At 47.4% G+C, this 12,734-nt stretch overlaps 1 protein-coding gene across 1 annotated transcript in view; it reads right to left on the bottom strand.

The window, feature by feature from the left end:
• Positions 1-12,734, bottom strand: part of OASL (2'-5'-oligoadenylate synthetase like) — a 38,999-nt gene that overhangs the window by 6,905 nt on the left and 19,360 nt on the right. The window contains exons 3-5 of the mRNA XM_017872057.1: positions 8,952-9,234; positions 6,972-7,147; positions 3,063-3,304 (exon numbers count right to left, since the gene is read on the bottom strand). Coding sequence (XP_017727546.1) covers positions 3,063-3,304; positions 6,972-7,147; positions 8,952-9,234 — 701 coding nt within the window. The remainder of the gene's footprint in view (positions 1-3,062; positions 3,305-6,971; positions 7,148-8,951; positions 9,235-12,734) is intronic.

The following is a 12,734-nucleotide window of genomic DNA, read 5'->3' as shown; positions in this document are numbered from 1 at the left end:
CAGGAGAATCTCTTGAACCCAGGAAGTGGAGGTTGCAGTGAGCTGAGATCGCACCATTGCCCTCCAGCCTGGGTAGCAAGAGTGAAACTTGGTCTGAAAGAAAAAAAAGAAAAGAAAAAAAAAAGCGTATGGAATGAGACCCAGATTCCTTCCATCTTTGGGGTGAGGGAGCTGTGGTATTTATTCGCCAACTCCCACCGGATCTGGTGAAGGGCTGTTCTCAGAGTGGGTCTGCTGGCAAAGGGATGCAGGTGCTGACAGTTGGAAGTGAAACCAACCTTCCCTAGAACGGTAAAGGCCGAGGGGATATGAATGGGATGCTGAAGCACATGCTCCAATATAAGCATTTACTTAGCATCTGCCAGATGCTAGATATTGTGGATCCTTAACACAGATCTTCTCCAACCCTTGCATGAATCCTGTATTGCATGTTCCAGTTTATTCCTGCTTATGGATAAGGGATTGAGGCTCATAGCAGTAGGAAAATGGCTGAGCTGGGATTTAAACTTGAGTCTCCAAGATTCTTTCCATTTTCCCATGCTAGCTCCTACAGAGCACTAAAATGGTCTTCAGAGAGCAAGAGGGCCAAGCTAAGGTGGAGGGTGGCTTAGGAAACAAGGAACAGGCTTATACCCGCCCCATGGCCCCCCAGTGACTTTGATAAGCCACCAACTTGAGATGCCAGCTGTGTTGGTGTGGGAGGTCAATGCTCAACTATGGTGGCAGCCTTACTGCTTAATACAGCCAGTCCATAAAACTCTATACCACGTTACGCTAGCTCCTCTCTCTTCTTTTCTGTGAGATTTGGTGGGCAAACAGTGGTCCAGTACCTCTCTTTTTTGAGCTGTTTTCTGACACAATCCTCAATGATTGCATTCTGGAGTGTGTAGTACTTGGTCCAGTAGATACAGATGACTTTATACTCCTGGAGCAGGTCCATCACAGTGGTGAAGCCTTCGTCCAACATGAAATTCTCATCTTCTTCAGTACCCATTTCCCAGGCATAGATGGTTAGAAGTTCGAGAGCATAGAGAGGGGCAGATTGGCCCTGGGGACCTGGCTTTCACATACTGTTGAAAGAGATGGGAAGACAGAGAGAGAGAGAGAGAGAGAGACCGTAAGATTCTGTGTAAGGATGGTGTTGGACCAGAAGCTGAGAAATCCAAGTTCTAGTCCTGGCTCTGCTGCCTACTGGCTGTGTGACCTTGGCCACGTCACATTCCATCTGTGGACATAGGTTTCACCATTTTAGAATTAAAGGGCTGAGTTAGTCCATTGGGCTTCAATATGTGCTTGACAGATGTAACTCCTGGAATGAAGTTAGGAACAGGTGTGAGCAGGCTGTGCTCGGTCACAAGCATCCTAGCCTAACCAGTCCCATTTAAATCTATTTTAATGTATTAAGCTTCTGAGAAATGTTTCTTTAAAGAAAGGAAAGGTTTCCTTAGATAGAGGAAAAAATGGTAATAGTTGAGATTCTGTAGTGAAGATTGGGGTTGCCTCTCTAGCAGACATTCTTTCCTTCCCCATTGCATAGTAGCCATGATGTTTGGAAGGGGTTGACCCCACCCGCAGCTCCAGGATGGACCCTGACTGGCACAGGCCTATCAGCATAAACCTTTCCCCTTGCAAATGATTGGTTCAAGAGAAGGCATGCGATCTAAGTTGGCTCAACTAGAGTAAAGCCTAGTTCTTTTGTTCAGTGGTTGAAAGAAGAGAAGTCCTCCCACGTGTGAATATGAGGGCAGGAACAGTTGTGGCCACTTTGCCACCAAGAGGGAAACAAGCCAAAGGACCAATTTGACATATAGAGGAATGAGAAGCTGAGAGAATGCCAGAGAAACAGAGCCAGTGCCCTCTCCAGTGCCTGAAGCGCCCCCCTCCACACCCCGCCCCCCCGACTGTTTAGGGGTTTTCATACATGAGCTGATAATTCTCTTTATTGTTTAAGCTAGTTTGAGTTGGTTTTGTATTTTCTCTTACTTGCAAAAGAAAGCATCTTAATTGACACTGGTCACTTCCTGTGTTAAGAATCTCACTGAGGCCAGGCGCAGTGGCTCATGTCTGTAATCCCAGCACTCTGGGAGGCCGAGGCGGGTGGATCACTTGAGGCCAGGAGTTCGAGACCAGCCTGGCCAACATGGTGAAACACTGTCTCTACTAAAATACAAAATTAGCCAGGCGTGGTAGCAGGTGCCTGTAATCCCAGCTACTTGGGAGGTTGAGGTGGGAGAATTGCTTGAACCTGGGAGGAGGAGGTTGCAGTGAACCAAGATTATGCCACTGCACTGCAGCCTGGGCAAGAGTGAGACCTTGTCTCAAAAAAAAAAAAAAGAAGACGACTCTCACTGATAACATTGATACTTAGCCAGAAAGTGAAAATTTTGGTCAAATATTCAGTAGTTTGATATGTGGAAGTAAAATGGACATATTTTCCTATGGCCATCATATATGAATATTCGATCACATCCCAAGTTTAGAGAAAAAAAACTATAACACTCTGGCCTTGAGACAAATACAGAATCATCTTGTATAATTCTCATCTCCCAAATAAATGAAACTTTGGGCCTTTCCTATAAGTCACTGACTTACTAACAGAAAACTTTATCCCTGATTTTAGAAATTCAATTTTGAATTAAAATTTATTTATAAGGNTTGCATGTTCCAGTTTATTCCTGCTTATGGATAAGGGATTGAGGCTCATAGCAGTAGGAAAATGGCTGAGCTGGGATTTAAACTTGAGTCTCCAAGATTCTTTCCATTTTCCCATGCTAGCTCCTACAGAGCACTAAAATGGTCTTCAGAGAGCAAGAGGGCCAAGCTAAGGTGGAGGGTGGCTTAGGAAACAAGGAACAGGCTTATACCCGCCCCATGGCCCCCCAGTGACTTTGATAAGCCACCAACTTGAGATGCCAGCTGTGTTGGTGTGGGAGGTCAATGCTCAACTATGGTGGCAGCCTTACTGCTTAATACAGCCAGTCCATAAAACTCTATACCACGTTACGCTAGCTCCTCTCTCTTCTTTTTCTGTGAGATTTGGTGGGCAAACAGTGGTCCAGTACCTCTCTTTTTTGAGCTGTTTTCTGACACAATCCTCAATGATTGCATTCTGGAGTGTGTAGTACTTGGTCCAGTAGATACAGATGACTTTATACTCCTGGAGCAGGTCCATCACAGTGGTGAAGCCTTCGTCCAACATGAAATTCTCATCTTCTTCAGTACCCATTTCCCAGGCATAGATGGTTAGAAGTTCGAGAGCATAGAGAGGGGGCAGATTGGCCCTGGGGGACCTGGCTTTCACATACTGTTGAAAGAGATGGGAAGACAGAGAGAGAGAGAGAGAGAGAGACCGTAAGATTCTGTGTAAGGATGGTGTTGGACCAGAAGCTGAGAAATCCAAGTTCTAGTCCTGGCTCTGCTGCCTACTGGCTGTGTGACCTTGGCCACGTCACATTCCATCTGTGGACATAGGTTTCACCATTTTAGAATTAAAGGGCTGAGTTAGTCCATTGGGCTTCAATATGTGCTTGACAGATGTAACTCCTGGAATGAAGTTAGGAACAGGTGTGAGCAGGCTGTGCTCGGTCACAAGCATCCTAGCCTAACCAGTCCCATTTAAATCTATTTTAATGTATTAAGCTTCTGAGAAATGTTTCTTTAAAGAAAGGAAAGGTTTCCTTAGATAGAGGAAAAAATGGTAATAGTTGAGATTCTGTAGTGAAGATTGGGGTTGCCTCTCTAGCAGACATTCTTTCCTTCCCCATTGCATAGTAGCCATGATGTTTGGAAGGGGTTGACCCCCACCCGCAGCTCCAGGATGGACCCTGACTGGCACAGGCCTATCAGCATAAACCTTTCCCCCTTGCAAATGATTGGTTCAAGAGAAGGCATGCGATCTAAGTTGGCTCAACTAGAGTAAAGCCTAGTTCTTTTGTTCAGTGGTTGAAAGAAGAGAAGTCCTCCCACGTGTGAATATGAGGGCAGGAACAGTTGTGGCCACTTTGCCACCAAGAGGGAAACAAGCCAAAGGACCAATTTGACATATAGAGGAATGAGAAGCTGAGAGAATGCCAGAGAAACAGAGCCAGTGCCCTCTCCAGTGCCTGAAGCGCCCCCCTCCACACCCCGCCCCCCCGACTGTTTAGGGGTTTTCATACATGAGCTGATAATTCTCTTTATTGTTTAAGCTAGTTTGAGTTGGTTTTTGTATTTTTCTCTTACTTGCAAAAGAAAGCATCTTAATTGACACTGGTCACTTCCTGTGTTAAGAATCTCACTGAGGCCAGGCGCAGTGGCTCATGTCTGTAATCCCAGCACTCTGGGAGGCCGAGGCGGGTGGATCACTTGAGGCCAGGAGTTCGAGACCAGCCTGGCCAACATGGTGAAACCCTGTCTCTACTAAAAATACAAAAATTAGCCAGGCGTGGTAGCAGGTGCCTGTAATCCCAGCTACTTGGGAGGTTGAGGTGGGAGAATTGCTTGAACCTGGGAGGAGGAGGTTGCAGTGAACCAAGATTATGCCACTGCACTGCAGCCTGGGCAAGAGTGAGACCTTGTCTCAAAAAAAAAAAAAAAGAAGACGACTCTCACTGATAACATTGATACTTAGCCAGAAAGTGAAAATTTTGGTCAAATATTCAGTAGTTTGATATGTGGAAGTAAAATGGACATATTTTCCTATGGCCATCATATATGAATATTCGATCACATCCCAAGTTTAGAGAAAAAAAACTATAACACTCTGGCCTTGAGACAAATACAGAATCATCTTGTATAATTCTCATCTCCCAAATAAATGAAACTTTGGGCCTTTCCTATAAGTCACTGACTTACTAACAGAAAAACTTTATCCCTGATTTTAGAAATTCAATTTTGAATTAAAATTTATTTATAAGGCCGGGTGCAGTGGCTCACGCCTGTAATCCCAGCACTTTGGGAGGCCAAGGTGGGCGGATCATGAGGTCAGGAGATCAAGACCATCCTGGCTAACACGGTGAAACCCCATCCCTACTAAAAATACAAAAAATTAGCCGGGCGTGGCGGCGGGCGCCTGTAGTCCCAGCTACTCGGGAGGTTGAGGCAGGAGAATGATGTGAACCCGGGAGGCAGAGCTTGCTGTGAGCCGAGATCATGCCACTGCACTCCAGCCTGGGTGACAGAGCAAGACTCTGTCTCAAAAAAATAATATAAATAAATAAATTTATAAGTTAATTTGTTTTGTAACTTTTTGTGAATTCATACTTAACACTCAAATTTGTAAACCATAACTAATAACATTATAATTTTGTTAGAAATTTAAACTATGGTAATATAAGTTATTTTCTCCAATACTAGTGAAATGTTATATTCTTAAAACTTAGATGATATATAAAATGTAGGATGCCTGTAATCAGTAAGATGTAAGCCTTAGTGAATGGATAAAAACATTACCCAGCTCAACTTACTTCACCTCCCGACTCAAGTGATCCTTCCGCCTCAGCCTCTCAAGCAGCTGGGACTACAGGAACCCACCACCACCCCCAGCTAATTTTTTAAATTTTTGTATTTTTTGTAGAGACGGGGGTTTCACCATGTTGCTCAGGCTGGTCTTGAACCCTTGGGCTCAAGTGATCCTCCTACCTCAGCCTCCTAAAGTGCCGAAATTACAGGCGTGAGCTACCATATTTGGCCAGTAATTGTTTTTTCTTTAAATCTCTGTTACATTTTATTTTATTTTATTTTATTTTATTTTTATTTTTATGTTTTTTGAGACAGAGTCTCGCTCTCTTGCCCAGGTTGGAGTGCAGTGGCACGATCTTGGCTCACTGCAAGCTCTGCCTTGTGGGTTCACACCATTCTCCTGCCTCGGCCTCCCAAGTAGCTGGGACTACAGGCGCCTGCCACCATGCCTGGCTAATTTTTTGTATTTTTAGTAGAGATGGGGTTTCACCGTGTTAGCCAGGATGGTCTCGATCTCCTGATCTCATGATCTGCCCGCCTCAGCCTCCCAAAGTGCTGAGATTACAGGCGTGAGCCATCATGCCCGGCCTATTTTATTTTCATTGCATCAAATCTTTCCTTCTGCTGTCTGATTCCCTTGTAACTTCTCTGCAAGTTTTATATAATAAATGATTTTTGTGTCTGAGTTCTGTTTTGTAGTTGGAGTTTCCATTGATTATCTTGGGGGCAGATCTTGTTTCCAAAACTGACTGAACTGCTGCCTGAGAAATGTCCCTGAGGACGGTTTACACTCACACATGCCCTCTTTTTGACTCCTGGGGTGGAATTAAAAAAATCCTTCCTCTTGTTGGGCCCTAACCTGCTGTGATTAATGGCCATGGTACCTGGCGAAGTTGACATCTGCCAGTCCTAGACTGTAATTGAAGGGTAACAAGAACTTGTGGGGTGGGTGTGGTGGCTTGTGCCTGTAATCCCAGCTCTTTGGGAGGCCAGGGTGGGAGGATCGCCTGAGACCACTTCGAAACCAGGCTGGTCAACATAGTGAGACCCTGTCTCTACAAAAGAAATGTAAAAAAATTAGCCAGGCATGGTTGTGTGTGCCTGTAGTCCCAGTTACATAGGAGGCTAAGGTGGGAGGACCGCTTGAACCAGGGAGGTCTTGATCCAGGGAGGTGGAGGCTACAGTGAGTGGTGATCGCACCACTGCACTCCAGCCTGGACAACAAAGCAAGACCCTGTCTCAATAAATAAATAAATAAAAATAAAATAAAATAAAAAGAACGAGTTTACTGAAATACTGTAGAGTACCTATTTTTCTCCTTCCTTCTCTGTTTCTTTCTCCTCTTCCTCTCCTCCTTTTCCACCTTCTTCACTGACGGTTTCACTTTACATTTCAAAAGACTAGCATTCTCTCCCTCTCTACATGCTTCCATTTCCCCTGGGTGCAGTTTCCTGAGATGAAAATCAGGCCCTGTCTTTCCTCCCCACCCTCCTCCCTCTCCTTGCCTCTACCATCCTGGCAACCCCCTCACCTGCTGGTACCAGTGTTTCACCAGGCGCAGGAGGCTCTTCAGCTTAGTTGGCCGATGTTTCACGAAATTTCTCTGCAGCTCGCTGAAGGATGGGGAGAAATTTCCAGGACCACCACAGGCCTTGATCAGGCTCACATAGATCTCAGGGGGTGGCTGGGAGTTGGGAAGAGAAGGCCCTGAGGAGTGAGGAAGCAAAGGGAGAGATTGGGGATTGAGGAAGCCAGAGGGTGGTAAGTAGTATTTTGGGGAGAGCCTGCTTATACATTGGAGTTATCCCTCCAGGGACACTTGAGACCTCATATCTACAGAAACCAAAGGTTTGCCTTGTCTAACTGTCCTTTTTGTGAAATTCTTACTCTCGAGAACCAACATTGGGCTTTCCATGCGTCAGGCCCCTCCTGTTGTCCTCCCTGAATGTCCTCAATGTCCCTTGTTTTCTTTAATGTCTGTTTTGGATCTCTTTCAACACTCATAGGGAGGCCGGGCGCAGTGGCTCATGCCTGTAATCCCAGCACTTTGGGAGGCTGAGGTGGGCAGATCACCTGAGGTTAGGAGTTTGAAATCAGCCTGGCCAAGATGGCAAAACCGTATGTCTACTAAAAATACAAAAATTAGCCGGGCATGGCATGGTTGTGGGTGCCTGTAATCCCAGCTACTTGGGAGGCTGAGGCTGGAGAATTGCTTGAACCCTGGAGGCAGAGGCTGCAGTGAGCCGAGATCGCGCCACTGCACTCCAGCCTGGGCGAGAGAGCGAGACTCCATCTCAAAAAAAACCAAAAACTCATAGGGAGAACCAGTTCCATGGTACACATCACTGAGACATCCCAGCACTCTCTTCCTTGCTAAAATCAGATCCTGTCTCTTACACCTTCTCCAAAGAGCAACTCTGCGCAGCAGGCCACTGCAGCTGATAGGAGTTAGCACATCACATGAAACCTCTAGGGTCTGGGCTTGCAGCATGTAGGTTTTACCTCAAACACCTAGGACTCTGCCCGAGGACAAACAACAGGGCCAGTGAGTTAGTGCTCCGGAAGCAGCCCCCAACCAGTGACGGCTGGGAAGCTGGTGAGTAAGCACTCCAGCGTCCCACTTGGGATCCCGCGGAGGCACATTCCGTAACGTGACTGCGAGTTCTCCCAGGACATGAAGCTCAGGGTGGTGACTTGCCCACGGATGCATGTTGTATTGAATTCTTGCCTTTCCCACCTCAATTCCGACTTCCCTACCAGTGCTTTCTGGGATGAACACCCAAATAAACTGCTTGTCCTCACATCCATGTCTTAGGATCTGCTTCTAGAAAACGCAGTGACAGACCCCCAACCCCACTTTTAGCTCCTTCCCCTCACTGGGTGTCAGTGCCTCCTGAGTGTTCTTTCCCCAGAAAGCCACTTCCTGAGCACTCTTTCTATGGTTATCCAGGCCACCATTTACATCATTTGCAATCATGTTTTTTTTTTTTTTGGTGACAGAGTCTTGCTCTGTCGACCAGGCTGGAGTGCAGTGGCTCAATCTCAGCTCACTGCAACCTCCACCTCCAGGGTTCAAGTGATTCTCTGCCTCAGCCTCCTGAGTAGCTGGGATTACAGGCGACCACCACCACACCCGGTTAAATTTTTTAAATTTTTAGTACAGATGGGGTTTCACCATCTTGGCGAGGCTGGTCTTGAACTCCTGATCTTGTGATTCACCTGCCTTGACCTCCCAAGGTGCTGGGATGACAAGCGTGAGCCACCACGCCCGGCCTGCAATCATGTATTTCTCTCTGCAATTCTTTGGTCAATTTCTGTATTTCAAGTTAAGCGACATGATAGCCAGAGTTGGGTTAATTCTGTGCACTGCAATAACCCAGCCCTGAGCATAGGACACAGATGGAATGAATGAATGTGGGTGTGTGCGCATGGCCATGAGTAAAGGTGAGACACTGGGAAGTCTCCTGGGGTGGGCAAGTGTGTGAGTCGGGTGGGCTTCCCCTCCCCTTACCCAGGGCTCTGTAGGCAGGCACGATGGTGACCGTGATGGGCTCCGCAGTCCCCCTGGTCTGGATGGTGAGGACGAGAGCACTGGGGACTCTCTGCTCCACCCTCAGGTCCTGGAGCCCGAGGGCCAGCAGGTCCTGGCTTTGCCACATGGTTTTCCGTATCAGCCTCAGAACTTCTTGGTGGTGCTTGGCTGCCTCCTGGAAGCTGTGGAAACAGCTCAGAAACGCCACCAGCTCCACCTCTCTGGTGCTCCTGAGAATCGTGCCATTCCCAAAGGAGCCCACCTGCGGAACACAGAGCCGTCACCCTGAGGCCCATGCCATGTGCCAGGCAACCCCTGCAGCACTTCACATGCACCATCTCACCGAATGCTCACCACCCGCTGAGGGTAGTGGGTGGTACTGATACCCACACTTTACAGGTGAGGAAACTGAGATGTCTGGAGGATCTCGAGACATGGGATCGAGAAATGGCGCAGCCTGAAAAAGATCTTGACTCTTCCCTGTTCCTTAGCTGGGTAAATGTTGTGACTCCTAAAACCTTCATCTGTAAAATGAAAGCAATGGTGGAACATGAGTCACTGGGCCACTGGGAGGATCAGATGAAATAATGTATACCAAGGGTTTGGTGGGGTGCCTGGCACACAGGAAGTCAGCAATAGGTTTCTCTTTCTCCTCATTAGTCATTTGTCCTGGGTCTTGCAGTTTGTAGCCCTCAGAGCCCAGCCTTTTTTTTTTTTTTTTTTTTTTTTTGAGACAGGGTTTTACTCCCATTGCCCAGTTTGGACTGCAGTGGTGCGATCTTGGCTCAGGTGATCCTCCCACCTGTCTCCCAAGTAGCTAAGACTACAGGCATGTGCCACCATGCCTGGCTAATTTTTGTGTTTTTTTGTAGAGATAGGATTTTGCCATATTGCCCAGGCTGGTCTCGAACTCCTAGACTCAAGCGATTTGCCCCCTTGGATGCCCCAAATGCTCAGCTTCTTATCTACTACACTGCATTGCTTCTGAGACCCAGTCTTCTTATCCACAGAGTAAGGCCAACTCCAGAGGAATGGTAGCATCTACTCCTGTAGGGTTGTTTGAGGATTCTGGGGGTGGTGGTGGGGCTGAATAATTTCATGACATTATAAAGCAAAGAGCAAGTTTGCCTGGTGGATTTAAGAGCCATAGGCTGTGAAATGGGGCAGCCTGAAAAAGATCTTTACTCTTCTCTGTTTCCTAGCTGGATAAACATTCTGACTTCTAAGACCTTCATCTGTAAAATGAAAGTAATGGTGGAACAACAGTCACTGGGCTACTGGGAGGATCAGATGAAATAATGTATGCCAAGCGTTTGGTGGGGTGCCTGGCACACAGGAAGTCAGCAATATGTTTCTCTTTCTCCTCATTATCCAGCTGACTTAGACAATCCTTTCTGCTGCCGGGCTGTCAGTTTTCCCCCTTAGTAACAGAAGGAGGTCGAGAAGGGATTTTTTGATGTTTTGAGATTCTAAATGAGCTCTCCAGGCCCTGTTGCCTCTGGTATGCAAAGCCCCACAACTCTCTGGCCTCCTCTCCTTCTCATTCCGTGTCTGGAGGTGGAATTGCTAAGGAGGCACCAGACCCCCAGTGGGCTACTTTTCCTGGTGGATGGAGTCACTGCACATGAATCAGATTCTAGCTGTTGCTGAATGACGTAACACAACCTGTGTGACATGAGCACGGATGCTGGATGACATGAGCACGCCCTGTGTCCGGCACCCCTGAGAGCCCTGTGTACATATTATCCCTTTTAATCTTTACTTCCCAGCCAGGCACCGTGGCTCACACCTGTAATCCCAGCACTTTGGGAGGCCAAGTTGGGCAGATCATGAGGTCAGGAGTTCGAGACCAGCCTGGCCAACATGGTGAAACCCTGTCTTTATTAAAAATACAAAAATTAGCCAGGTGTGGTGGTGTGTGCCTACAATCCAACCTACTGGGGAGGCTGAGGCAGGAGAATCACTTGAACCCAGGAGGCAGAGGATGTGGTGAGCTGAGATCTCACCACTACGCTCCAGCCTGGGTGATACAATGAGACTCCATCTAAACCACCCCCCCCAAAAAAAACCCTTCACTTCCTGTATTGAGGTGGGTACTAGGAGGCACCTCAATACAGCCTCCATTGAGGCAACGGGCAGCTTGCCATGGTCTCCCAGCCAGGAGGCAGCGGAGTCAGAGAAAGAGCCAGAACTCAAGTAGTGCGTGGTTCTTCTGCCTCTTTCTTCCTCGTGACCCAAGGCTGTGAGCCAGTCCCTGCTTCCAAGGGATCACGGGCATTCAGACCCAGCACCTCCACCCTCTGGGACCGGGCTGGAGATGGCATCCTGTGTGTGAATGAAGGACACATTCCCCGCAAAGGCCAGTCTAGACTTCCCTTTCTTTTTGAGACAAGGTCTTGGTCTGTTGCCCAGGCCGGAGCGCAATGGCACGATCTTCACTCACTGAAGCCTCGACCTCCTGGGCTTAAGCAATCCTCCCACCTCAGCCTCCCAAGTAGCTGGAACTATGGGCATGCACCACCATGCCCAGCTAATTTTTTATACATTTTTTGCACATTTTGCCCAGGCTGGTCTCGAATTCCTGGGCTCAAGCAGTCCTCCCACCTTGGCCTCCCAAAGTGCTGGGATTACAGGCGTGAGCCACTGTGCCTGGCCTAGACTTCCCGTTCTGCCTTTCCCACTGGTAAGACCCAGGCAGAGAGAAAAGAACACATCCAGAACAGGCTTCCTGATTTGCTTCAGTTTTAAACGTATTTAAGCACAATTCATTTGAAGACAAGCATTCCCTTATGTGGACCAGCTCCACTCACTAGATTTTCAGAGGGTGGAGAAAGGGAGGGTTTAGACTCAAAATAAGATATATTATTCCTCATTAGTCACGGCTCTCTGGGGATTGCTACCATTTAGTGATTTCAAGGGGAGAAGTGGCTGTGACGTGCAGGAAGAATTTGAGGCTTGGGTAAATAGCATTTCCTGCTGTAAAAACTCATTCTTGGCCGGGTGCAGTGGTTCACACCTGTAATCCCAGCATTTGGGGAGGTCGAGTTGGGTGGATCACTTGAGGTCAGGAGTTCGAGACCAGCTTGGTCAACATGGTGAAACCCCGTCTCTACTAAAAATACAAAGATTAGCCAGGCGTGGTGGCGTGTGCACACACAAAAATAAACTTATTCTTGTAGCATCCTCCTCTTACCGGACATTCCTTATTCCCTCCACTTTGTTCTTAAGGTTGTTGGGGAGGGGGTGGTCTGGGAGGGTCTGCCAGAGTCAAACATGAGTCCCAGGCCCAGAAGAAAGATTGGCAAGAATTATAATGATGCTTCTGTTTCTGAGCATTTATCATGCATGAATCATTGAGCCTGCATGGCCCCACTGGCTTGGTGAAGGAGAGATGATGATGCCCCAGTCACAGATGAGAAGATTGCAGGTTTGAGAAATAAGAGTGGGAAGGTCAAAGCCACAAAGCTGGTAAGGGAGGAAGTGAAGAGTCTGCCTAATATCAAAATTTGTGGTTTCTCACTTACAAATTGTATGGCCTCAGGCTTCATATGCTGGGGACAGGTGCAAAGAACGGATAGGGGCCCAGGGCTCCTAGATCCCTCTGTGAGGTGGTTGCCCCTAGAGAGAGAACTTGAGCACTGGGCTGGGAGTCCGGGGTCCTAATTCTAGTATTGCCTTTGCCACCAACTTGCTGTGTGACCTTGGGATATCTCTCACCCTGTGCCTCAGTTTACTTAAATATATATATATATATATATATAT

Source organism: Rhinopithecus bieti, unplaced genomic scaffold (assembly GCF_001698545.2).
Source record: "Rhinopithecus bieti isolate Rb0 unplaced genomic scaffold, ASM169854v2 scaffold_6776, whole genome shotgun sequence".
Lineage (NCBI taxonomy): Eukaryota > Metazoa > Chordata > Mammalia > Primates > Cercopithecidae > Rhinopithecus > Rhinopithecus bieti.
Note: the sequence above shows the minus strand (reverse complement) of the source record. Positions and strands in the feature narration are given on the sequence as shown.